At 36.8% G+C, this 25,756-nt stretch overlaps 1 protein-coding gene across 1 annotated transcript in view; it reads left to right on the forward strand.

The window, feature by feature from the left end:
• The window catches only part of LOC309633727 (uncharacterized protein), a 1,009,062-nt gene that overhangs the window by 519,958 nt on the left and 463,348 nt on the right, over window positions 1-25,756 (forward strand). Inside the window, exons 11-12 of the mRNA XM_082402982.1 lie at window positions 18,834-18,897; window positions 22,583-22,656. Of these exons, the coding sequence (XP_082259108.1) occupies window positions 18,834-18,897; window positions 22,583-22,656 (138 nt within the window). The remainder of the gene's footprint in view (window positions 1-18,833; window positions 18,898-22,582; window positions 22,657-25,756) is intronic.

Genomic DNA, 25,756 nt, shown 5'->3' on the forward strand with positions numbered 1-25,756 from the left:
TAAGTAAATAAATAAACAAAACAGAAAAATATAAAGAAAAGCACAAAAGAAGTAATATTTATGAGCAGAAATCCTAATGGGTCATGATTTTCCACCAAAGAGACTAAAATATGTCGTCAGTTTAATACACCACTCAGTAGGAGCACTGTACAATAATTCCACCTCTTCTTCATCTGGGTACAATTTCTGATAACATTATTCACTTGTTCTTTGGATGTAGTAAACTTTTACCTCTTGAAAATTTGCTTCACATTCTCCAGGTCGGAGGATGCATGATGATGAAGAAACGAGTAAGTATTCCTTTACCCAGCTCTGTCCAGGGCTGCTGCAATATTCGATGCACAGACTGTACAATGAAAAGCATGCACAGCCATACACAGCAGCCCGTGCGCACTATCACCCCTGTTTTCTTCCTTCATCTGTGGAAATCTGCAGGAAGCCAAGTGTTGCCATAACTGTAGCCTGTTGCCTCAGCTTCTTTGCTAATCAGAGACCAGACCACCACCACCAAGCTATAAAGTGGGTGGGGCTGGGCTGTTTCTTTCTGCTCTGTACCTGAGCTGTGGAATTTGGTTCCAAGAAAAGAGCTCTATCATGAAAATAAGCTATTCTCCCAATCATTCAAATGGGAATTTCAAAACTTGGACTTGAAAGGACTTCCAACATATTCTAATCAAGATCTCTTCTCTGTCCAGATCCTCTCTTTTCCTATTTTCAAATGCAGCAAATAAACATCCTGACCCAAATGTTCCAAATTGCTAAAGAATTCATATGATGGTACTGGATTGACCTCCAAATGAATGTAAGGTGGTGTATTTTCACCACTTGCCATGCTTACACAATAGAATATGTACCCAATGAGATTTTTAGTTGCATATGTCTTGGCCTCTACTGGACTAGTTTGAGCCTTAGAATCTTTTAAAATTCAATAAAGTCTAGAATAAGGACACTCAGAGCATCTCTGCTGTTTTTGCTTTTGCCCACCACTTTCTTTGGTGACAACAAGCACTAATAAAGTGTATCTCTCTTTAATATTCATGTGTGTTAGAAATGAAAAAAAGAGAAGTGTGTGTAATGTGTGTGATCCTTGTATCTTAAGTAAAAACTCAAATGTATCAGCTAAATATGCATTTTCCTAGCGCCATTTTGCCCATTGAGATGGTATGGATACATTTCTTTAAGCGCACCAATGATAAGTGATGAGCAGTGACAATGACTTGAGATCAACTTGTTAGTTGAAGATCTGCCTAGAATGCCTGGGTCAGAGGGCTCTCACACTTTCTCTTAGATCTTTCACCTGCTCTCTGGTGCAGTTCAGGGGCCTTTTCTCCAGCTTGTCCAGCACTCTGAGCCTGCATCGACTCTCTGCAGGGTGCCATAGACAGAGAGGTAAACCCAGTCCAATCCATGATTTCAAGAGAATTTTAAGAGAAGTAAGCATGCCATATAATGCGTGCCTTGAAAGAGGTATGTCTCCAATGCCAGAGAAGTTAAAAACAAGAATCTCATTTTCAGGTAGGGCAATAAGAGGAAAGCTACCTGGAAGAAGTGACATTTAGGCCAACTTTGAAATTTGGGTATTATTTTAATGGGCAGAGAAGCACAGGGGCTCTTGTGCCAGAGAGCATGGCATTAACTAATGTGTGGAGGAATGTTTGGGACTAATGTGAATAGTCCAGTTTGCCAGATGAGTGGAGCAAAATATAAGGCAGGAACCAAGAAAGTTGAGATCTGGAGAACCAAGAAAGTTGAGATCTGAATACAACTTATTGAGGAACAGGGATGTGATGTAACTGGGTTTTAGCAAACTCATCAGAAGGTGGTTTTCATATGGGATGAGTAGTAAGAGGCTAGAGGTGAGAAGGCCTGGTAGGAGGTGAAAGGTGAGAAGGGGATTTATAGGAAGGATGATGCATAGACAGATGGCTCTAATAGTCTTAACTAATTAATTAATTCCTGCTGAGCACTGGGGATATGTGCTGAGCAAAAATTCAGTCTAATACAGTGGGAGAAATTAAATAATCACACATCTGAGCAGAATCACATCTGTGATGAATACTTGACAGAAGCAATTTGACTCTAGGAAGATTTCAGAACTTGGGGGAGTGATTGGCAATATTATATTTTGAGCCCCAGATAATGTCGCATTAAGGAATTTGGGTTTGTCTTTTAGACTGTGAAAAACCACTGAAAATTTTGGATCAGAAACTAAGATTAAGAAAGCAGCCTTTCTCTTGGTCAACGTGGTCTTCTTTCTAGAGTTGGGATATTACATTATATACACCATGAAATTCTGGAAACAATCAGAGATGGGAAATCCTATATATGCCTCTTCTACCTTGAGTTGATGTCCAGTGGTCATTCAGTGAAATGCTTTTTAAAAGAATGCTTCTGTTAAAACTTCAGTAATTCATTCAGAACAGTATAGCAACTGTACTTATGTTATAGTGCCTTGGATAATTAACGGATTCTACCTTTCCAGCATTGTGTTGTTTAATTTTCTGGAGTTACTGTTGGACATATCTGGTTATTTTTTCTCAGGTTGACATAAAGTCAAAATGAAAATAAGTAAGGAGAAGCATAGTGACCTTAAAAACTGTAACTTTAAAAAGTACTTCTGTGACTTATGAAACTTCTATCAAGGATTTTTATCGATTATGTTTATCATTTTTTACTGTATAGGTCCAATTTAAACACTTCCTTTAAAATTTATTGCCAAAAAAACTTTCTCTCAATTAACATATATTTGTAGTTTTTTTTCTAAAAATCATTATTCTCACCTGTTTATCTTAACTTCAAAGAAATTGAGGATCTTTTCTTTATAGTGGTAAAATATGCATAACGTAATATTTATCGTTTTAACTGTTCCGAAGTGTGTAATTCAGTAGCATCAAATAACATTTGCAATGTTGTGTAATCATCACCACTATATCTAAAACTTTTTGGTCATCCCCAACAAAAACTTTGTATCAATTAAACAATAATTCCTCTTTCCCCTTAACTCTATTCTACTTTCTGTCTCTATGAATCACCAAATGATTGTTGTTTTGTATCTGGACAATTTCACTTAGCATAATTTTTTCAAGATACATCCATGTTGCAGCATATATAAAAATTTCACTTCTTTTTATGGCTGAATAATATTCCTTTGTATGTATATATCACAATTTGTTTAGACATTCCTTTGCTCAAGGACACATGTTATTTACACCTTTTGGCTATTGAGAATAACTTGGCTATGAACATTGGTGTACATATATATGTTCAAGTCCCTGCTTTTAATTCTTTTGAATGTATACCTAGGAATGAAATTGCGGGTCATATGGTAGTTTCATGTTTAGTCTTTTGAAAAAACAACAAACTGTTTTCAACAGCAGCTGTACCATTTTACATTCCCACCAGCAATGCACAAGAGTTCCAATTTCTCTACATCCTTGTCATCACTTGTTTTCTTTTCTTTTTTTTAACCCATCCTAGTAGGTATAAAATGCTATCTCATTGTAGCTGTGATTTGCATTTCCCTAATGACTAATGATATTGAGCACATTTTCATGTGCTTATCAGCCATTTGCATATCTCCTTTGAGAAATGTCTATTCAAGTCCTTTGCCCATTTTTGAATTGGGTTATTTGGTGTTATGGAGTTGTGGGAGCTCTTTATATATTCTGGATATTAATCCCCTATCAGATGTTATTTGCAAATATTTTACCCCATTATTTATTTATATAATTTGATAGTATCCTTTGATGCACAAACATTAATTTGATCAAGTCCAATTTATCATTTGTTTCTTTTGTTACCTGTGCTTTGGTGTCATAGTCCTTAAGTCGTTGCCAAATCCAATGTAATGAAGACTTTAAATTTTTTTTCCCTGAGTTTTACAGTTTGAGCTCTTAAATTTAGATCTAAAATTTAGATCTTTGATCCATTTTGAATTGACTTTTGCATTTAATATGAGGTAAGGGTCCAACTTCTTTTGCATGTGGATATCCAGTTTTCCCAGCACCATTTGTTGAAAAGACTTTCTTTTTCCCATTGAATGGTCTTGGCACCTTTGTCAATAATCAGTTTACCATATATGTGAGAGTTTATTTCTGAGCTCTCTATTCTATGCCAGTGGTCTATATGTCTGTCCTTAATGCCAATACCATTCTGTATTAGTTACTACAGCTTTGCAGTAAGTTTCAAAGTCAGGAAGTATGAGTCTTCCAGTTTTCTTTCTTTTTTTAAGGACTGTTTTAGCTATTTAAGGCCCCCTAAAATTCCATTTTTGTGAAAAGAACTATTGGTATTTTGATAGGGATTACATTGAACCTATAGCTTGCTTTGGGTGGTATTAACATCATAAAAATATTAAGTCTTCCTAGCCATGAATATAAATATCTTTCCATTTATTTTTGTCTTCTTTAGTTTCTTATTTAGTTATTCATTTATTTTTTGGCTGCGTTGGGTCCTCGTTGCTACGAGCGGGCTTTCTCTAGTTGCGGTGAGTGGGGGCTACTCTTTGTTGCAGTGCGCGGGCTTCTCATTGCGGTGGTTTCTCTTGTTGCAGAGCAGGGGCTCGAGGCACGTGGGCTCAGTAGTTGTGGCACGTGGGCTCAGTAGTTGTGGCACGTGGGCTGTAGAATGCAGGCTCAGTAGTTGTGGCGCATGGGCTTAGTTGCTCTGCAGCATGTGGGATCTTCCCGGACCAGGGATCAAACCCCTGTCCCCTGCATTGGCAGGCGGATTCTTAATCACTGCGCCACCAGGGAAGTCCCTTCTTCAGTTTCTTTCAGCAATATTTTGTAGTTTTGAGTGTACAACTCTTTCACCTGCTTGGTTAGATTTACTACAAAGTATTTAATTCTTTTAGGTGCTATTATCAGTAGGATTGCTTTCCTAAATTTTTTTTGGCCTTTTTTATTGCTGGTATTTAGAAACACATCTGATTTTTGCGTGTTGATCTTGTACTCTGCAACTTCGCTGAATTTATTAGTTTCTACTTGGTGTATTCTATATGCTGGATGGTGTCATCTGCAATAGTTTTAGCTCTTTCTATTTTGGATGCCTTTTATTCACTTTTCTTTTCTGATAGCTCTGGTTAGAACTTCCAGTAGAATGTTGAATAGCAGCAGTGAAAGTGGGTATTCTTGTTTTTGTTCCTTATCTTAGGTGGACAGTTTTCAGTCCCTTACCATTGATTATAATGTTAGCTGTGGGTTTTTGTAAATATTTTTTAATAGGTTGAGGGATTTTCCCTCTATTTCCAGACTTCTGGAAGTTTTTTTATCATGAAAGTGTGTTTGATTTTGTCAAATGCCTTTTCTGCATCAATTGGGATAATCATGTGGTTTTTTTCCTTGTTCTATTAATGTGACACATTACATTGATTAATATTCTTATGTTGAACGACTCTTACATTTCAGGAATAAATGCTGCTTGGTCATGGTAAGTAATTATTTTAAAATGCTATTGGATTCAATTTACTAATATTTTGTTGAGGATTTTTGCATCTATCTTCATAAGGGCTATTGATCTGTGATTTACTTTTCTTGTGGTATTTTTTTTTCTGGCTTTGATATAAATTAATGCTGGACTCATAAAATGAGGTAGGAAGTGTTCCCTCCTTGTCAATGATTTGGAAGAGCTTGAGAAGGATTGATATTAATTCTTCTTTAAATGTTCGGTAGAATTCTTTTGTGAAGCCACCTGGTCCAGGACTTCTCTTTGCTGGTAAGTTTTAGATTAATAATTCAATCTCTTTACCTGTTATAGGTCTGTTGAGATTTTCTCTTTCTTTGTGAGTTGGTTTAGGGCATTTGTGTGTTTCAAGAAGTTTGCCCATTTCTCTAATGGTTATCTAATTTGTTGGCTTACAGTTGTTCATAGTATCCTTCTATAATTCCTTTTTGCCTCTATAAGGTTTGTAGTAATACTTCCACTGTTATTCTGATTTTAGTTATTTGTGTCTTCTCTTTTTTATTTTGTCAGTCTAGCTAAAGGTTTGTCAATTTTGTTTATTTTTTCAAAGAACCAATTTTTGGTTTCATTAATATTTTTCTATTGTTTTATTTCTCTATTTTGTTAACTTTGCTCTAAACTTTATTGTTTCTTTCCATCTGCTAGCTTTGAGTTTGGCTTTATTTTCCTTTTCTAGTTCCTTATGGTATGAAGCTGTTGATTTGAGATCTGACATTTTTTTACAATGTAAACATTTGCACCTATAGATTTCCCTCTGAGCACTACTTCCACTGCATCCCATAAATTTAGTATGTTGTGTTTTTATTTGTTTCTAAGTATTTTCTAATTTATCTTGTGATGGCGTCTTTAAGAGTATGTTGTTGAGTTTCCACAAATCTGTGAATTTTCCTGTTTTCTTTGTTACTGATTTTTAACTTCATCCTGTTGTGATTGGAGAAGGCACTTAGTATGATATCTGTCTTTTCATCTATTCAGACTTATTTTGTGGTTTAACATGTGATCTGTCCTGTAGAATGTCCCATGTGCACTTGAAAAAAACCTGTATTCTGCTGTTTTGGGGTAGTGTTCTATATGTCTTTTATATCTAGTTGGTTTATTGCATTTTTCAAGTCCTCTATTTTCTTACATCTCTTATGTCTGACTGATCTATCCATTACTGAAAGCAGGGCATTGAAATCACCACTATTATTATAGAGCTCTCTATTTCTCACCTTCTGTTCTATCAATTTTTTGCTTCATATATTTTGAGGTATTTTATTAAGTGCATAAATGTTTATAATTTCTATTTTCATTGTGATATCGAACCTTTTTTAATTTAATTTTTTATTGAAGTATAGTTGATTTACAACATTTTATTAGTTTCAGGTGTAGACATAGTGATTCAATATTTTTATAGGTTATACTCCATGTAAAGTTATTACAAAATAATGGCTATATTCCCTATGCTGTACAATATATCCTTGTTGCTTGTCTATTTTGTATATAGTAGTTTGTATCTCTTAATCCCATACCCCTATTTTGCCTTTCTCCCCTTCCCTCTCCCCACTGGTAACCACTAGTTTGTTTTCCATATCTGTGAGTCTGTTTCTAATTTGTTATATACCTTTGTTTTATTTTTTCAGATACCACATATGTGATAACATAGAGTATTTGTCTTTTTCTGTCTGACTTATTTCACTAAGCATAGTACTCTCTAGGTCCATTCACTTTGTTGCAAATGGCAGAATTTTATTCTTTTTTATGGCTGAGTAATATTCATAGTGTATATATACCACATCTTTATCCATTTATCTGTTGATGAATACTTAGATTATTTCTTGAGACTTTTATTAAGATACATCTTCTTTGTCTCTTGTAAACTTTTTAGAGTTAAAGTCTATTTTGTTTGATATTAGTGTAGCCACTCCAGCCCTATTTTCATCATCATTTGTATGAAATATTTTTTCTATCATTTTACGTTCAACCTATTTGTCTTTGGAAGTAATGTGAGTCTCTGATAGAGACCACATAGTTGAATTATAAATATTTATTCATTGTGCCAATCTCTGTATTTTTATTGGAGAGTTTAATCCATTTACACTTAAGGTAGTTACTGATAAGGAGGGATTTACTTCTGCCATTTTTCAGAAAACAGATATGTTTTCTCTATGCCTATAGGTTTTTATGTCCCTCATTTTCTCCATTACTGCTTTATTTTTAGTTAACTTTTCATAGTGAAATATTTCAATTCTCTTCTTAATTCTTTATACGTATATCCTATAGATATTTTCTTGGTGGTTACCATGGGTATTATATTTAATATCCCAAAGTTATAATAATCTAATTTGAATTGATGCCAACTTAACTTCAATAACATTAAAAAGCTCACTACTATACCACACCACCCTCAGTTTCTGTTATTAATGTCATAGATTACATCATTACACATTTTGTATACAATAAAATAGATTAATAATTTTTATGCATTTGTATTTTAAACGCTTTAGAAAATAAAAGTCAGGCTCAACCAAAATTACAGTAATAGTAGCTTTTACAGTTGCCCATGCATTTACCTTTACCCTAATTTCTTTATATGGCTTCAAGTTACTATCTTCCTTTCATTTCAACCTGAAGCACTCCCTTTAACATTTCTTGGAGGGAAGGTCTGGTGGTAATGACCTCCCTCAGCTTTTTAAAATCTAGGGGTGTCATTTCTCCCTCATTTTTGAAGAGTAGCTTTATTGGATATAAAGTTGCCCATCAACAGTTTTTTTTCCTTTAAGCATATTGAGTATATCAACCCACTGACTTCTGGCCTTCAAGCTTTCTGATGAGAAATTGACAGATAACCTCATTGGGGACCACTTGTATGTGATGAGTCACTTCTCTCTTGCTGCTTTCAAGATCGTCTCTTTGTCTCTGTCTTTCAACATTTTGATTATAATGTATCTCAGTGTGAGTATTTTTGAGTTTATTCTATTTGGAGTTTTTGAGCTTCTTGGATTTGTAGATGCATTTATTGCAATTTCAATCCTTTAAATTTGGGGAGTTTTCAGGCGTTATTCATTTCGTTCCTTTCTCTCTCTCTTCTCCTGATGGCATTCCCACAATGCCTATGTTGGTCCACTTGATGGTGTTTCACAGGTCTCTTAGGCTCTGTTCAATTTTCTTCATTCTTTTTTCTTTCTGTTCCTTAGACTTGATAATTTCAGTTGTTCTTTCTTTATGTTCACTTATTCTTCCACTTGCACAAATCTGCTTTTTAACCCTTTTGAGGTATTTTTCATTTCAGTTATTGTACTTTTCAGCATCAAAATTTCTTTTTGGTTCTATTTGAAAGTAATTTATTCTCTTCATTGATATTTTTTAATATATTATTTTCCTTTGTCCATGTCTTCCTTTAGCTCTTTGAGTGTCTTTAAAAGAGTTGTTTTAAAATCTTTGTCTAGTAATTTTGACATCTATGCTTCCTCAGGTACATTTTCTGTTGCTTTATTTTGCTTCTTTGAATCAGCTATACATTCTTGTTTCTTTGTATGCCTTGTTGTTTTTTTATTGAAAATTGGACTTTTGAATTTGATAACATGGAAACTGGGGAAATCAGATTTTCCCTTTTCCTCAGAGTTTGGTACTTTAAAAAGTTGCTATAAGGTGTCTCTGTATTGGAGTAAAAGCTTAAGATCTTCTGCATGTCTTTTCTGAGCTCCATATTTCCCTAGGTATGCATGGTGGCTTTCTAAATTCCCCCATACACATAGTTGCTTTTGAATATCAAAAACAAACAAACAAACAAAAAGCAAGCAAACAAAAAAACAGGTGGCTCTTTTAAACCTCCTGGAAATTACTTCAGCTGGTGGCAGTTGGAACATTGGTGGCCAGCCTCCATATCCACACTTCAGCAGTGAGAGCAGTAATTCACAGTTAGAACCAAGAACCTACATGTGGATGACAAGGATCTTATTGGCCACCCTGGCTCCAGAGGAAGCTGCTCCAGAAATTTGGGTTACGTTCTTCACAGCTGTCTGGTATGGGGCTGGGGTAGGGGGCTGAGTAGCTGCAACCACCCTAATGGTTGAAATAAACCAAAATTAATGAAAATGTCCTAGCCAAGCTATCCCCTTGAAGTTACAAGTGTTCAAATAAACTCCAAAGTTCCAAAGTATCCACCTCTGATAGTTTCTCCTAGTACAGTTGCTGTCCAGGTAGAGAGATGAATTCTTGGTGCTTCCAACTTCACTATCTTCCCTGACTTCATTCCCTTGAGGTTTAATCTTAATAGTAATGCATGATAACTTTTTAAACCATTTTGGTTTCCCTGTATTGGAGATCCTGATTTTCTCCTCTTTTATTAAATTTAGTGTCTATCAGCCGTTTATTGGCTACATTAAATAAATAACTTTAAGAAACCTAGATATTTTAATTAATCAGAAAATTACAGTGCACTAACATCCTAGTCAAGCAAGTGTCTTCACGGCACTATAGTACCAATTTGTGGGGTAACTGAAATCACTTTTCTTTGCTATTACTAACTGTCATGCAGTATGAAATAATTTAAAGAGTATAAAGGTTCTTGAGGAGAGCAATTTACCTATGTTCTTTTTAAAAATCTTTTATTGGAATATAGTTGATTTACAATGTTGTGTTAGTTTCAGGTGTACAACAAAGGGAATCAGTTATATATATACATGTATCCACTTTTTTTTTTTTTTTCAAGATTCTTTTCCCATATAGGCCATTACAGAGTATTGAGTAGCATTCCATGTGCTATACAGCAGGTTCTTATTAGTTATCTCTTTTATATATAATAGTGTGTATATGTCAATACCAGTCTCCCAATTTATTCCTCCCCCTCCCTTATCCCCTGGTAACCACAAGTTTGTTTTCTACATCTGTGACTCTACTTATATTTTGTAAATAAGCTCATTTGTATCATTTATTTAGATTCCACATGTAAGTGATATCATATGATATTTGTCTTTCTGTGTCTGGCTTACTTCACTCAGTATGACAATCTCTAGGTCCATCCATGTTGTTGCAAATGACATTATTTTGTTCTTTTTTATGGCTGAGTAATATTCCATTGTGTATATATATATATATATATATATCACATCTTCTTTATCCATTCCTTTGTTGATGGACATTTAGGTTGCTTCCATGTCCTGGCTATTGTAAATAGTGCTGCAAAAAACATTGGGGTGCACATATCTTTTCAAATTATGGTTTTCTCTGGGTATATGCCCAGGAGGGGGATTGATGGATGATATTGTAGCTCTATTTTTAGTTTTTTAAGGAACCTCCATACTGTTTTCTATAGTGGCTGTACCAGTTTACATTCCTACCAACAGTGTAGGAGGGTTCCGTTTTCTCCACACCCTCTCCAGCATTTATTGTTTGTAGGTTTTTGATGACAGCGATTCTGGCCAGTGTGAGGTGATACCACATTGTAGTTGTGATTTGCATTTCTCTAATAATTAGTGATGTTGAGCATCTTTTTATGTGCTTTTTGGCCATCTGTATGTCTTATTTGGAGAAATGTCTGTTTAGGTCTTCTGCCCATTTTTTGATTGAGTTATTTGTTTTTTTGATATTGAGCTGCATGAGCTGTTTGTATATTTTGGAGATTAATCCCTTGTCAATTGCTTCATTTGCAAATATTTTCTCCCATTCTGAGGGTTGTCCTTTTGTTTTGTTTATGGTTTCCTTTGCTGTGCAAAAGCTTTTAAGTTTCATTAGGTCCCATTTGTTTATTTTTGTTTTTATTTTCATAACTCTAGGAGGTGGGTCAAAAAAGATCTTGCTGCGATTTATGTCAAAAAGTGTTCTGCTTATGTTTTCCTTTAAGGGTTTTATAGTGTCTGGTTTTACATTTAGGTCTTTAATCCATTTTGAGTTTATTTTTGTGTATGGTGTTAGGAAGTGTTGTAATTTCATTCTTTTACATGTAGCTGTCCAGTTTCCCCAACACCACTTATTGAAGAGGCTGTCTTTTCTCCACTGTATATCGTTGCCTCCTTTGTCATAGACTAGTTGACCATAGGTGCGTGGGTTTATCTCTGGGCTTCCTATCTTGTTCCATTGATCTATATTTCTGTTTTTGTGCCAGTACCATATTGTCTTGATGACTGTAGCTTTGTAGTATAGTGTGAAGTCAGGGAGTCTGATTCCTCCAGCTCCGTTTTTTTCCCTCAAGACTGCTTTGGCTATTTGGGGTCTTTTTTGTCTCCATACAAATTTTAAGATTTTTTGTTCTAGTTCTGTAAAAAATGCCATTGGTAATTTGATAGGGATTGCATTGAATCTGTAGATTGCTTTGGGTAGTATAGTCATTTTCACAATATTTCTTCTTCCAGTCCAAGAACATGGTACATCTCTCCATCTGTTTGTGTCATCTTTGATTTATTTCATCAGTATCTTACAGTTTCCTGAGTACAGGTCTTTTGCCTCCTTAGGTAGGTTTATTCCTAGGTATTTTATTCTTTTTGTTGTGATTATCTATATTCTTGGCATTAACATTTACTAATAGAATGAGTTCCTTCTGGGAAAAATCAGCTTGAGTGACTTCAAAGTTTTGGAGAGTACCACCATGGTAAAAATAGGTGGGTAAGTATAGATAGATTTCAGCGTGAAAAATTATCAATTTGCCTTTAATAGCCCTGAGTTTGGTGCTATAAGTGCACTTAAAGGCATGACTTAACGAAGAGGGATTTAGAAAGGAAATGCCGTTGACTTCCCAAGCTGTGCACTCCATGGGATACAGTTTTGTAATAAAGACCGTAGAAAATTACGAAACTTCTGAAAGAAACTTCCTGTCTGTGTATGTATATGTGTGTGTTTACAGTTTATACTGGATTAGGATTGTAAACCTTGATAGTGTCTAAAAATATTAAAGGGGAATATGAGGATGTAAGCCAAATAAATGAGGACTGCTAGAATGTTTAATTGTGTATTAGTCTTTTATTAGCAGTGTATGTTCTTCAGGAAGCAGCTGCCTGAGAACCCATCTCCTGAGAAAAAACAGCTCTGAGTTTGAAATTCAGGGCTCTCAGAATGAAAAGTGGTGACCCTCTAGAATTTTAGTCTTATCACTAAATTTGCAAAGTTGGATTAGACCAAGCCCAGCTCTTTATCAACTGCATTATTATTCTCTTCCTTGGGCCTTGGTTAACTCATCCATGGACTTGTGGAGTCACACTAGATATCCTTAAAGTCCCTCTTAAATGCATGTCCTCTGGTCGCACACATGTCAGTCCTCTAGTTAAACTTTCTGTGCCACAGATGTTGTTTTGTATAGCATCCTGCAAGTGTTGTCCAACTCTGCTGAGAGGGCTCCAGGCAGACCAGGAGAGTCTGGGTTCATTACAAACATCCCTCTTTGAAAACCAATGTCCGTGGTATTCACCTATCTTTTCTTAGCTAGTTGGATCTTACTTCCATATGTTACTACTCCTCCGTTAGGTCTTATACTCTCAGCCAATCTTAGACATGGCCATTGAGTTCTAAGGAAAAATTTTCAGAATCCTCATCTCCTGTTTGTTTTCCTCTAGAGCTACATTTGTTCATTAATGTGCCTTTTGTAATGTGGTATCCACCCTGACTGAAGCTACTAAAATAGTCTAATTACTAATCAGTATGTTGAGACTGTTGCTGTGATCCTTCAGCGGTTAGACATGTTCTTCATACTTACTATTTCATACTTACTAGTCAGTATGAATTTTAAAATTAAAGTGCATATTTAATCTAGTATTTATTTTTCCTCTTTTAGTCCTCTTAAAGTATTAACGGTGTCTCTTATAATCAATAATTCTTGTGCTGGAAAAGTAATAAGGTGCTCTGATGTTTGCACAAGTTTCTAATAATGTACCAAAAGATAAAGTATATAAAGTACAACTATCTTGCCATAATCAGTCCTAAGGAATTGGTTTTCATTCTGGAATTATACTTGAATTTCAACTTATTAAACCCACGCCCATTTCTCTCCCCTGTGCTATTTATATTTATAATCATATGAGTATTATTTTAGCTGTTACAGATCCAGGTAGCTGCTATTTGATGTTGACTCTCCACTTCTGTTCAACTGCTAATGATAGCAAGAGCTCTGTGGTCCCATAGGACTCATATTTTATTGTATTGCTATGGCTGCCATGCTTGTTATTTCCTCAGCCTCTTCTGCAGAATGAATTCTGTAGGAATTTTTACGTAATTTCAATTTTGAATTTTGTTTAACATAACAGCATGCTTACTTTTAAACATAAAGGAAGGAGACTGATTGATTTCTACTCTTTGCCATCCTATTTATTTATTTATTTATTTAATTGTGGTCTAGTTGGTGTACAATGTTGTGCCAATCTCTGTTGTACAGCAAAGTGACTCAGTTATACACATAGAGACATTTTTAAAAATATTATTTTCCATTATGGTTTATCCCAGGAGATTGGATACAGTTCCCTGTGCTTGGGTATAGTTCCCTGTGCTATACAGTAGGACCTTGTTGTTTATCCATCCTGTATATAATAGTTTGCATCTGCTATAAAATAAAATTCATTTAAAATAAAATTTATTTTCAGCTATAAAATAATTAAGTCATAGGGATGTAATGTACAGCATGGTGACTACAGTTAATAATACTGTACTGCGTATTTGAAAGTTGCTAAGAGAGTAGATCTTAAAAGTTCTCATCAGGACTTCCCTGGTGGCGCAGTGGTTAAGAATCCGCCTGTCAATGCAGGGGACATGGGTTCAATCCCTGGTCCGGGAAGATCCCACGTGCCTTGGAGCAACTAAGCCAGTGAGCCACAGCTACTGAGCCCGTGTGCCCTAGAGCCCACGTGCTGCAACTACTGAAGCCTGCGCGCTCTAGGGCCCATGTGCCACAACCACTGAGCCCACATGCTGAAACTACTGAAGCCCACGTGCCTAGAGCCCGTGCTCCACAACAAGAGAAGCCACTGCAATGAGAAGCCCCTGCCTGCTGCAACTAGAGAAAGCCCACATGCAGCAACAAAGACCCAGCACAGCCAAAAGAAAATAAATTAAAAAAAAAAAAGTTCTCATCACAAGAAAAAAATTCTTGTGTATGGTGATGGATGCTAACTAGATCTGTTGTGGTGATCATTTTGCAATATATGTAAATATTGAATCATTATGTTGTATACTTGAAAGTAATATAATGTTCTATGTCAATTGTACCTCAATTTAAAAAAAGAAAATTTCAAGTATATATGTAAGTTGGAGAAGAGAAATGGAGGAGTATTTAGAGGTGGATATGGAGGTCAAAAGAGGTATTATGTATTTATTTTTTAAGATGCAAAAAGTATGGTACCATTGTATGCTGATTGTAATGATTAAATAAAATTTTTATTGTTTATCCATGAGGTGGTGGTGTTGAATATCTGGGGCAGTATACTGCCTTGTATCTTTTTGTTGGAGAGAGTAGATAGATTCTGGTGCAAAGTGGAAGGTTTGGTCTCTGAACGGGGCATGGACAGTGAATCCACTGTGTCAGGAGGGAAGGCAGGGTGCATGGACACAATGGCCTGTAGGTGGGCAGATGTGGGGAAAATAGGGAAGTTGCCTTCCGATTGCTTCTGTCTTCTCAGGCCTATGGAAATGTCACATACAAATTGGCACTTGCCATCTACCTCTACAAAAATTAAATTATGAGCCACTGCATCTGCTGACCTTCATCACCCCCTGAAAGGAATTCAGGGTGGAGATCAGAAATGAGGCACTCTGTGCTCTGGAAAAAACTGGCAGAACAGGTCCTTAGACAGTTAGATATTTTCAGGAGATGATTTTATGAGCCCAATTCTTGCATCTCCTCATATTTAGAAAAGCACTAAAAAATTCTTCATGGTGATGTCTGCTCCTCATGACTAGCAGTAACCTTCACGAAACTAGCAGGACCTTCTGCAAAAAATATCTGCTTGATTGCATGTACTCCTCCTTCACCAAAATCACATATATACTGACCTTCCCCACTTCCTCTTTGGAGCACTTTCTCAGAGCTATTCGATATGCTGTCTCCCAGGCTATAGTCCTCATTTTGCCCCAGATAAAACTTAACTCACAACTCTCACGCTGTGCAATTGTTTTTAGTCAGCAGAAGCAAGTCATCAGCTGAGGGTGGTCACTGAGGAGGAGACTTGGGAAGTTTTCAGAAAGAGAAGATGTGAAGTATGAAATAATTTAGGAGCATGAGAGAGTGAACAGACAAAGGAATATGTTAGAATTGTTGGGCAACAATGAGGGCCCTTGTGAAGTTATTGGTCGTGAGTTAAAGTGAGACCAAAACTTAGACATCTTAGAGGAGGTCTGGTCCGGGTCAAATCCTGGTTGTTCCTGTTAGTTAGATTCATCACCTGGACCAGGTCCATTCATTGATGCCTGAGCCCCGTGGAGGAGAGGACAAAGAGTTAGACGTGAAAACAAAAAAACTGTCAACAAAAGCTCTGAAATTTTGATACGTCTTTAAATTTTGTAAACCAAAGCAAAAAAGAAGACCATGTCATCTCTCCTGCCCCTCATCAAGGGGCACCTCAAGGAATCTCCTGCTTTGCCACTGGTGGAATTTTCGGCCACACCAGGTGAGGATGGTAGTGCCTTTGAGGAACTTTATGGAACCTGATGAATGTGGAAGAGCTGGAGGACATCGCAGGTCCCAGGAAGATGTAGAGGATTAATGTGTAAATATCACATGGTAACTAACTAGAATGTTTCATCATCAACTACAACTACTCTGGGAAAGCCCAGAAGGGCTTAAATGCACTTAACTCATTACAGGCTTATAGTAGGAAGATTTCTAAACCTGGTTTTCCAAGATTCCTGTTCTCTGATTCTTCATTCAAACACTAATCTGGATACTGCTGTGAAGAGAATTTGCAGTTGTAGTTAAAACTGAATGGATTGATCTTAATACATAGAGTTTATCCAGGTGGACTGGACCCAATCAGGTAAGCACTTTGCGTACAGAGTTTGCTCCATCTGGCAGCAGAAGAGAAGGTCAGAGAGATTTGATGTACAAGGTGACTTGATAGATCATTGCTGGCTTGAAGGCAGAGGAAAACACATGAAAAGGAATGTGGGTGGTCTTAAGATGCTGAGAAAGGACTCTGGGTGACAGCCAGAAAATAAGGGACCTAACACTTCCAACAGCAAGGAACCGTACTCTAACAACCTAAATGAGCCTAGAGGCAGATGTCTTCCTAGAGCCTCCAGACAAGGAATCTGCCTTGCTAACACCTTCCTCTCAGCCTTATGATACTCTGACCATTGAATCCAGCCTGCTGTAAACTATACGTTAATAAATGGGTGTTATTTGAAGCCACTTAGCTTGTGGTAATCTGTTATGCATCAACAGGAAACTAATACATAGTCCTTTACATTTCGTTTGCTCAGGAGCCAGATGAGTTTCAGAACTGGGTCATTTGTGCCTATGCAGGTGGCACTCAGCCAAGTAAACTGCGGCCATGTGCTATCAAGTTCTCTCTCAAATTCACCAATATACCTGGGAGTTGTGCTGGTCTCCATAGCGGTTCAGTTAACGAGGTCTTTTTCTCAAACTTGGTGGGTTGATTTTGAGCATGATTCAACTGCAAAATTATTGTTTAACATAACTCTATCCATAAATTGTTATTTGTTTATTAACGGAGAGATATTAAAACTTTTTTACAAAGAATAAAAATCTTCACTTTCAGTTTTATGTTTCATTTTTTTTTCACTTTACTAATTTCGTTCTGAGAGAGGAAGCCTAGTCTTTTTAACAAACGATGCTGGAGAAAACGGATGTCCACAGGCTAAAAAAACTCAACCCAAACTTCACCCCTTTCACACTAATTAACTCAAAAATGGATCACAAAATTAAATATAAAATATAATACTATAAAACTTTTAGAAAAAATCCTGGGAGAAAACCTCTGGGATCTAGGGCTAGGCAAGGAGTTCTTTTTTAAGTACATTTTAATGAAATTTTATTTTCAATTGTAGATTGATGTGTACCTTCACTTATTCTGAGAGAAAATAAAATGTATTCAATTTGCCCTTCCAGGTTTGTAGACAAATCACATGAATTGATCATATTATAAACCCATAGTTGGTCAACAGTAGAACCATGCAGTGTTTTCCTGAGGAGAAACCTTTCTTTATGTTCATGAAATTTTTGGAGGATTAGGGCTGTAACTAGAGGGTCGGGGTAAGCTGGGGATTCTGCCAGTGGAGGTGAGAGCAGGGAGGGAATTCACCAAACCCAAGGACAGGCAAACCTGTCAGAAACTGCTGGAGAGAGAGGACAGTTACTTGGGATTCAAATCTGCTGATCAACCTTGGTGTGCTATGTTTTGTGGAACAATACAAATAGTATTTTCCAGCAAAAACTGGAATAGGTAATGCAAATTTAAGGATGCTAAAACGCACACATATGTATGTGTATATATACATACACAAAACATATATATGTATACATGTATATATCTGTATATATACGTCTGTGTATTTTTTCCAGCTTTATTGAAGTATGATTGACAAATAAAAATTGTCTATTTTTAGGTTGTACAATATAATGTTTTGATCTACATACACATTGTGAAAATGATTCCACAATCATTTCACAAAGTGAAATCAGGAAATCATACCATAATCAAGCTAATTTACATATTCATTATTTCCCATAGTTATCTTTTGTGTGCGTGTGTGCCTGTGTGTCTGTGTGTGTGGTGAGAACACTTGAGATCTATTCTTCTAGAAAACTTCAAGTATACAGTACATTATTATTAACTATAGTCACCATGCTGTACATGAAAGTTCTAGAACTACTCATAACTGAAAGTTTGTACTCTCCATATTTGTAATTTAAATTGTTAGGCAATAAATATGCAGGCATATTTTCCTATCCTCTCTCTTACACATCTTTCAAATAATGTTTTGAAACATTTTCAGTTTTTTCAGTAATTCAATTATAATTTTCAAACAGTCAAAAAAGCACACGGAGTTGTTTTTCACTACCCTATTTTACATATATTTGTTAGTAAATAAATGGTTCTCCAGACTGTTCAGCATATTAAATGTTAAAGTAAACAAGGGATAATTGCTCCTTATTTTTAGAACAGTAGATTTACAATATATGTAGCTGTTACAAGTCACATATTTAAATTATTTTAAACATCTTCTTTGGTAATAGTTTTTTTTTTATGACTTTGTGTCAAAATAGAAACAATACCTCGAAGTAAATTTGCTTTTTAATCCATATTCTGTGAACACCTAAATTTTACAATGAAAAATTTCAAAAGCTACAAGGATATCCATATTTGAAATATAAAATAAATGATAAATTCAATAATTGGGAATTTTCTTTGCCCTATTAAACATCAATTTTTAATGCTGTTTGATTCTTACAGATTCTTCTCAAAATATATTGGCTACTTGAGAGATGTCATTACACTCCTGTGATTTATACAGAAGGTAAGTTAGAAAACTTTAATTCTTGTGTCCATTAATTAACAAACTTTTAATAAACACTTTTCATCAGGGACTAGAGTAAGTACTGGCAATGTGGTCAGACATGCTTCACTCCTCTCTCTTGCCTGCAAGGAGCTTTCAGTGTAGTGGGGTGGATGGACCTAGAGTCTGTCATACAGAGTGAAGTAAGTCAGAAAGAGAAAAACAAATACCGTATGCTAACACGTATATATGGAATCTAAGAAAAAAAAAAAAAAGGTCATGAAGAACCTAGGGGCAGGACGGAAATAAAGACACAGACCTACTAGAGAATGGACTTGAGGATATGGGGAGGGGGAAGGGTAAGCTGTGACAAAGTGAGAGAGTGGCATGGACATATATACAATACCAAATGTAAAATAGATAGCTAGTGGGAAGCAGCCACATAGCACAGGGAGATCAGCTCGGTGCTTTGTGGCCACATAGAGGGGTGGGATAGGGAGGGTGGGAGGGAGGGAGACACAAGAGGGAAGAGATATGGGAACATATGTGTATGTATAACTAATACACTTTGTTATAAAGCAGAAACTAACACACCATTGTAAAGCAATTATACTCCAATAAAGATGTTAAAAAAAAAAAAAGATATGCAGTGGTTGTCACAGGGGAGAAGTGCAAAGTGGTCTAGGCAACACAGCACAGGGGACCAGTCCTCATTGGGGCAGTAGAGAAGGCTTTCTGGAGTAAGCAGTGTTTAGTGAAAGGGCTGAAGAATGGGGGTGTTCTCCACGGGGTGCCAGAGTTAGCTGGTTAGGATGAGATCATTCCAACGTCTATGTTCTCCAGCCAAAACAACCAGGAACACACCTGGGAACCAGTTTAGTCTAGAACAAGTTGGATTTATTACTCATGGCAGTGAGGGAAGACACACACCATGGGGAATCCTGGGGTGTCTCAGTAAGAGGGTGTTAGAAAAGAGCTACTACAAGATTTGGGCTTTAGTTGGGTGACTTGGGAGAGGGTCTAAAAGTGATGGGCCACTTTAAATTGGATGCTGAAAGCCAAGGCAATTCTATAATTCATCTCAATAAATTTTAGCTACAAGAGGGAAGACTATAGTCAAAATAAAGCCATTACTGGAAACAAAGTAGATGTCACTCATTTTAACCAAGAGAATGGAGTGTTTGGTATTTTGGGGGGATGGCACAGTGACTTCTTTTTCTGTACTTAGAAAACAGTTGTGAATTGCCTTCACTTTATCTCACTTCATCATTATCTCAGAGTAATCTTGCTTGGCATTGGTATTCTGTGATACCTTTTGGTATTTATGTCCAGGCTTACCTCTGGATATCATCAGGGCTGTTGTTGTTTTTGCTTTTTTTTTTTTTTTCTCTCACAAGACAAATGAAGCATGGGGGAAGCATTTAGCTTCAATTGGAAGGCATCATTCTAGAATTTTAGAAATCAATGGAAAAGTACAGGTCTTCTAGCCAAACCCATACATCTGTTTGTATGAAGGACAAACAGATTAACAGAGTAAGTGCATTGGTAGCTTGAATTTATTTTCTAAGATTTGCTTAGCTCCCCTACTCCCATATTTTATACTTGTTATATTTTGATATAGTAAAAATTCATAAATGTGAACACCACTAGTAAGATTTCAGTTCATCCATCTTCCCTTAAATACTTTCTCAGCCTGGGCACGTTGATTCCCTTTGCTTAGGATTTAAATCTCTTATCAGTACACCTCCCCAACTCTATTCAGTAGGAAACTGGTGAAATGATATCAGAGTGGGATGACATAAAACAAAGAAGACATCCACACGCACAAATAAACTGTATATAAAGTCTGCTCATAATTTGAATACAAAGTGTTTTAATAAAAAAGAATTTAACCACTGCTAAATTATCCATATACTGAGTAAAAGCAAAAATGTTACCCTAATAAAAAGAGTGTAGACATGATAGCCCATGAAGCCATGTGGGATGAAATTAAAAATAGAGTATGTCTCCAGAGATTATCAGGCAACACTTTTTTCAAGTTTGTAATGTATAGTATTTTTTTTACCATTCCTTTTTGTATTGATAAATCAATCATGTCATATCATATCATATATTTTGTATTATATGTCATATCATATCAATCAGTATTTTTTACCATTCCTTTGTGTATTGATACATTAATCATGTCATGTCATATTATATATCATTTATTATATATCATATCATGAAATGTTTCATTTGATGGTCATCTATCTGAGAGCAAGTTGCAAGATTTTCACACTTTCACTGAGTCCTTCACTGACATCCAGCTTGACCTTGACAAGTATATCTGACCTTCCCGCTGTGTTAGAGATCAGAGTGTGTGAAATATTGACAACTACTGAAGATTACTGGGTAATGTAGGCAGTGTGCAGTGGATCAACCAGTATAGACTCTTAAGTCCATTTTCTACGTCTAGTAATGTGTTCAAGTGATTGGTTTTGGCATCAAAACTGAAATACTTCTCTTTCTCAACTTGCTGTTCACACATTATCTTCCAATGGCAAGTGCTGACAACTACAGATGCTGCTTTCACTAAAACTTCATTATTGACTAAACTCCCCTCATCTTAGCTTAAAACCCCTGAATTGGGAGAAAGTGTATCCGATCTGCCTGTGCTTAAGCTGGATCACAGCAGTTGCTTGGCCTAATAGCTGAGACCCTTTCTCAATATGCCAGCTTGTGAGTGTGATCAGTGGTTGTGCACCCTAGGTATATTGATCTGATGTTTAATTTTGTCTAATATTTTTACTCTCCTGCTTACTAGTCAAGTCACTATATCCATAAATTTGACTTCATGAGTCCATTTTTCTTTTCTTTCTTCAGAACTGTTTACCTGATCCAAAACACCTTCCAGTGGATTTTCTATATGTAAAACCTGTTTTTTAAATTAGTAAATAAAACTACTGCCTTCAGAATTTTGCCTCGAAAGCAACAGGACGCTTTCAACAATCTAATGTAAATGCAAACCACTGCATTCTTAACTAAAAGCCATTCTCCTGGGTATGGTGTGTGCTGCTGTTCACCAATCTCTGCTAGATGCTGCCTGAGGTCCCCCTTGCTTCTACACCCTCACACATTCCCCCTGCAGCTCTGATGCTGCTGGAAGGTCCGGAAGTTCCTGCACTGTATTCTAACTGGATCTGTGCTCTTACTACAGACTTGGGGTCCCTACCAATCCACAGCTGCATGGTGTTTGCAGGCAAGTGGGGGGAGAATGGTTCACTTACCTGTGTTATCTGCCCTCTGCCTACAAGGTGAAACTCAGGGCTGACGGGGTCCCTCTGAGTTTCAGAGTTTGGTGAAACAGATATTCTAGAGTTTATTCATGGTTCTCCTTCTCCCTGGACAGGCCACACACATGTGCTTTGCCTGACAGAGGCCAGAGCCCATGGCTGTTTTGGATTCTGGTTTGATTCCTTAGAAAAGGCCAGGAATCTGGTTCATGTCAGTGTTCTCCAACATTTCTATCCTTCTCCTACTCAGTAAAAAGTTTTCTGAGCATGAAGATCCAGTGTGTATATTTATGCATTTGCAAATTAAATGCATGTTCTATGGTTCCGTAATTTATATGCAAGACAAAGATTATACAGATATAGGAATTTTAAAAGAATGAGATGAGGAGGGATGCAAATGGAAGTTCTAACATTTTCTTCCTGCCTCCTAGCATACTGTCTTGTCCACTCTGACTGGCGGGCTTCCCCATCAAGAAGTCTCTTAGTGAAACTCCATGCTGCTCAGGTGAGGGGGTGTGTGGGGACATGGGGGCAAAGCAGGGATGGTATTTCCAGGAACTGGATTTTGTGTACTTTTGCCTTCAACTCTCAAAATCTGCATGGATGACCTTGAATTGCAGGTGGATTCAAGATTCAGAGAGTTAATGTTTTTCATGATGGAGTTCTATCCAGAGAAGTGGATGTGGATCACACTACATTGCATTGTTTTTCCTGGAAGTTTCTTTCTCTTGTTTTTCTTTTCCTTTTAAGCCATGTTATGATGAAAAATAACAGACTGTTATCAAAGAAGGGTAGTATACTCTTAAATACTTTAAGTGGCAAAATGAATTTTTTTTTTTTTTTTTTTTTTTTGCTAAAACAGTAATACGTGCCATAACCTCGTGGTGGTGGAAATAATTTACACTAGGTTTATCATCTGGATGATCTATGAAAAGGATTCTTTCACACAGGTTATATGATGTAGCAGAGGAAGCATTTGGTCTGAGTCAGTTGTGGAAAGCGAATATCTGTATGGTTTGGGGAATCCCTCTCTGTCTCAGGGTCCCCATTTGTTCATTAGGTGACCAGACTACAGAAGAGGCCACAGTCATTTTTTGGTAATGACTTTCCTTCATCATCCTCCTTCTCCTGTTCCCTCCCCACTCCTGCTCTCCTCCTTCTCCTCTTCTTCTTCCTCACCTAATCTCCTTCATCTAAAGTCCGCAGTGAGTCCCCAGACAGACAATGAAGGAGGGCTATAGGGTGTAGGGTGGTGAAAGGCAGGGTCATCTAGGAGTAAATAGAGGGAAGGAGCAGCACCCATCACTTTGGCCAAGTTGTAGTTCCTCCTTCAACTATGGACAAATCTTTTAGGTGGTATCCTGGCCGTGGCCAGCAGACCCTAGACCTGCCTGTCCTTCTTGATCTACTCTTTGCAAATCCTTTCATCAGATAGCTTTGGGGGAGTCCTTCCAGTTTTAATAGACTAAAATGTATGTACTTATTTGTGGGGCAAATGTATCTCAGCTGCCTACCTGAAGTCCCCCCCTTTTTCCTTCTACTGGGAAAGTTCAAGGAAATGTAATGGTTTTTCCAGAAACTGTTTGTGCCGGTTGTTCTGTTTACCCTCATGTTCCATTCCATGACGGATGAGAATGGTCATAGAGCCTAATTTATAAACCGCATATCCTATGCATCACTTATGTAAAAATATTCTAGCCCACAGATCTTAAAAAAAGAATGTTAATGCATCCCATCCAGAGGACCAGCTAAAGCACACACACACACACAAATGCTTAGACCAAAGAGCTGTGTCACTCAAATTTCTTGTTATCAGGATGAGATGAGGCAACTGTGTTTTCCTCTGAAACATGCCAGTATTTCCTAAATCCTCATATATTTTGTTGGGAATTACATTATTTTATAATACCTCTTACTAGAATTTAGTTTTATCTCAAACACATGGTTTAGAAATATTAGCTTAAACTTCCAAGAAGAGAGTGTCATTTTCATGAATGTGAGATGTTGTAGTTGTGGGTATCTATAGGAAAACGACGAGCTAGTCTAGTTAGTAAATACTATTGATTGGCTATTAGAGGACATCTGTGGCTACTTTCCAGAGTTCTGTGATTCAGTAACATAAGAAAATGTCACAAAGGGAGCACATTTCAAAAAATTAATAGCTATGATTTTGTAAAACATTTTACAGCCTGAATATTTGTTTTTCTTAATTAAAGAAAATACACAGGGCCCTCACATCAGCTCACTCCTCTCTTTTGAGAGAAAGGACCATGACACTGTTACCCCACAGAGTGACCTGAGAGACTTAACCAGACATAATACTTGACATCTGTACATTATCCAGTTTTTACCATGTAAAGGGCAACAGAATTTATGACCAATGAGAAATATGTAGTCTCAACTGAGTGCAAAATTTGGAAAGTATTAGGCAGACAGTGAGACCTCTATTATTATTATAATAGAAATGCTGATTAAAGATATACTTTCTTTAACAGATGTTAAAATGCCAATTCCCAAGCGATATGAGGTAATATATATTTCAAGCACCAATTAAGTGACATATTTTCTAAGATTTCAAAATTCTTTTAAGCAATGTATCCTTTTTGTAGCCCTATAATAAATAAATAAAATATAAATTTCCTGAGTCTTGGAAAATGCACGTTTCTTATAATTATATAAACTATGAATTCTTCTAAATGGTTCAGAAGTTTAAGTTATCACAGGTGAACATTAGGATTTTTTCACGTTCTAGAGACATGCATCCCATACAACCATCTTGACTGTACTACTGTATTTTAAAAGGAGTAAAATAAACAATATCATTTAATATTAGGCAGTTAAGTACAAATATGCCAGATAATGTAATAGAGATATTGCCAAACATCTGTCACATTTGTGAATAAGCTTCGTGTGTCTGATAAGGTGGCTCACTTCATTGAAAAATAAAGCAAACCTCACAAACCTGGCACAAGCTATTCTGTGCGAAATCCCACGCCATTTGCACAGCTAGGAAGTAGGGGTTAGATGCCTCTTTGCTGGTTCATTTCACCATGGATCCCACTTGCTGTAGGCCTCTCTACATCATGTTTCCAAAGGAGAGAAGTCACTTTGAGTGCAGGAACTTGTCCCCAGCAAAACAAAGCATGTGACCCCCTGATGCCATTTGACTGAACGATATTTAAAATTGGACAAAGATTTTTCCCTCATTAGATGCTGGCAGAGTTTTGCTTCTTTTCAAAGTCTGTCATTCTTTCAACTGTGAGTCAGAGCTCAAGCTAACTAAAACCTGTGAAGGAAACGATTTTGCGGGTTTTCACGGGGAATCTGTAATTCTTTTTCAGAAGTAATTAAAAACTACACAAGAATTTTCTCTGGGGGCACTGGTACCGATCTCCTGCACCTTCAGTTTGCTACATGGCTTGGGATCCACTCAGAGCCGGCTGGTGGCTCAGGCTCATTTGAGTGGGTGTCAGGCCGCTGTTTGAAGGGTCTCTGTGGTCTCGCCGGGGCGCTGGGCGCCTGTGTGTGGACTGCATGGAATTGCGTGCAGGTCCCTTGAGATTTCTCAGCGAGGGCTCCGCGGCAGGCTCCTGTGAGAGGGCTCC

The sequence above is a fragment of the Balaenoptera borealis genome (genome assembly GCF_965194805.1).
Source record: "Balaenoptera borealis genome assembly, chromosome: 8".
NCBI lineage: Eukaryota > Metazoa > Chordata > Mammalia > Artiodactyla > Balaenopteridae > Balaenoptera > Balaenoptera borealis.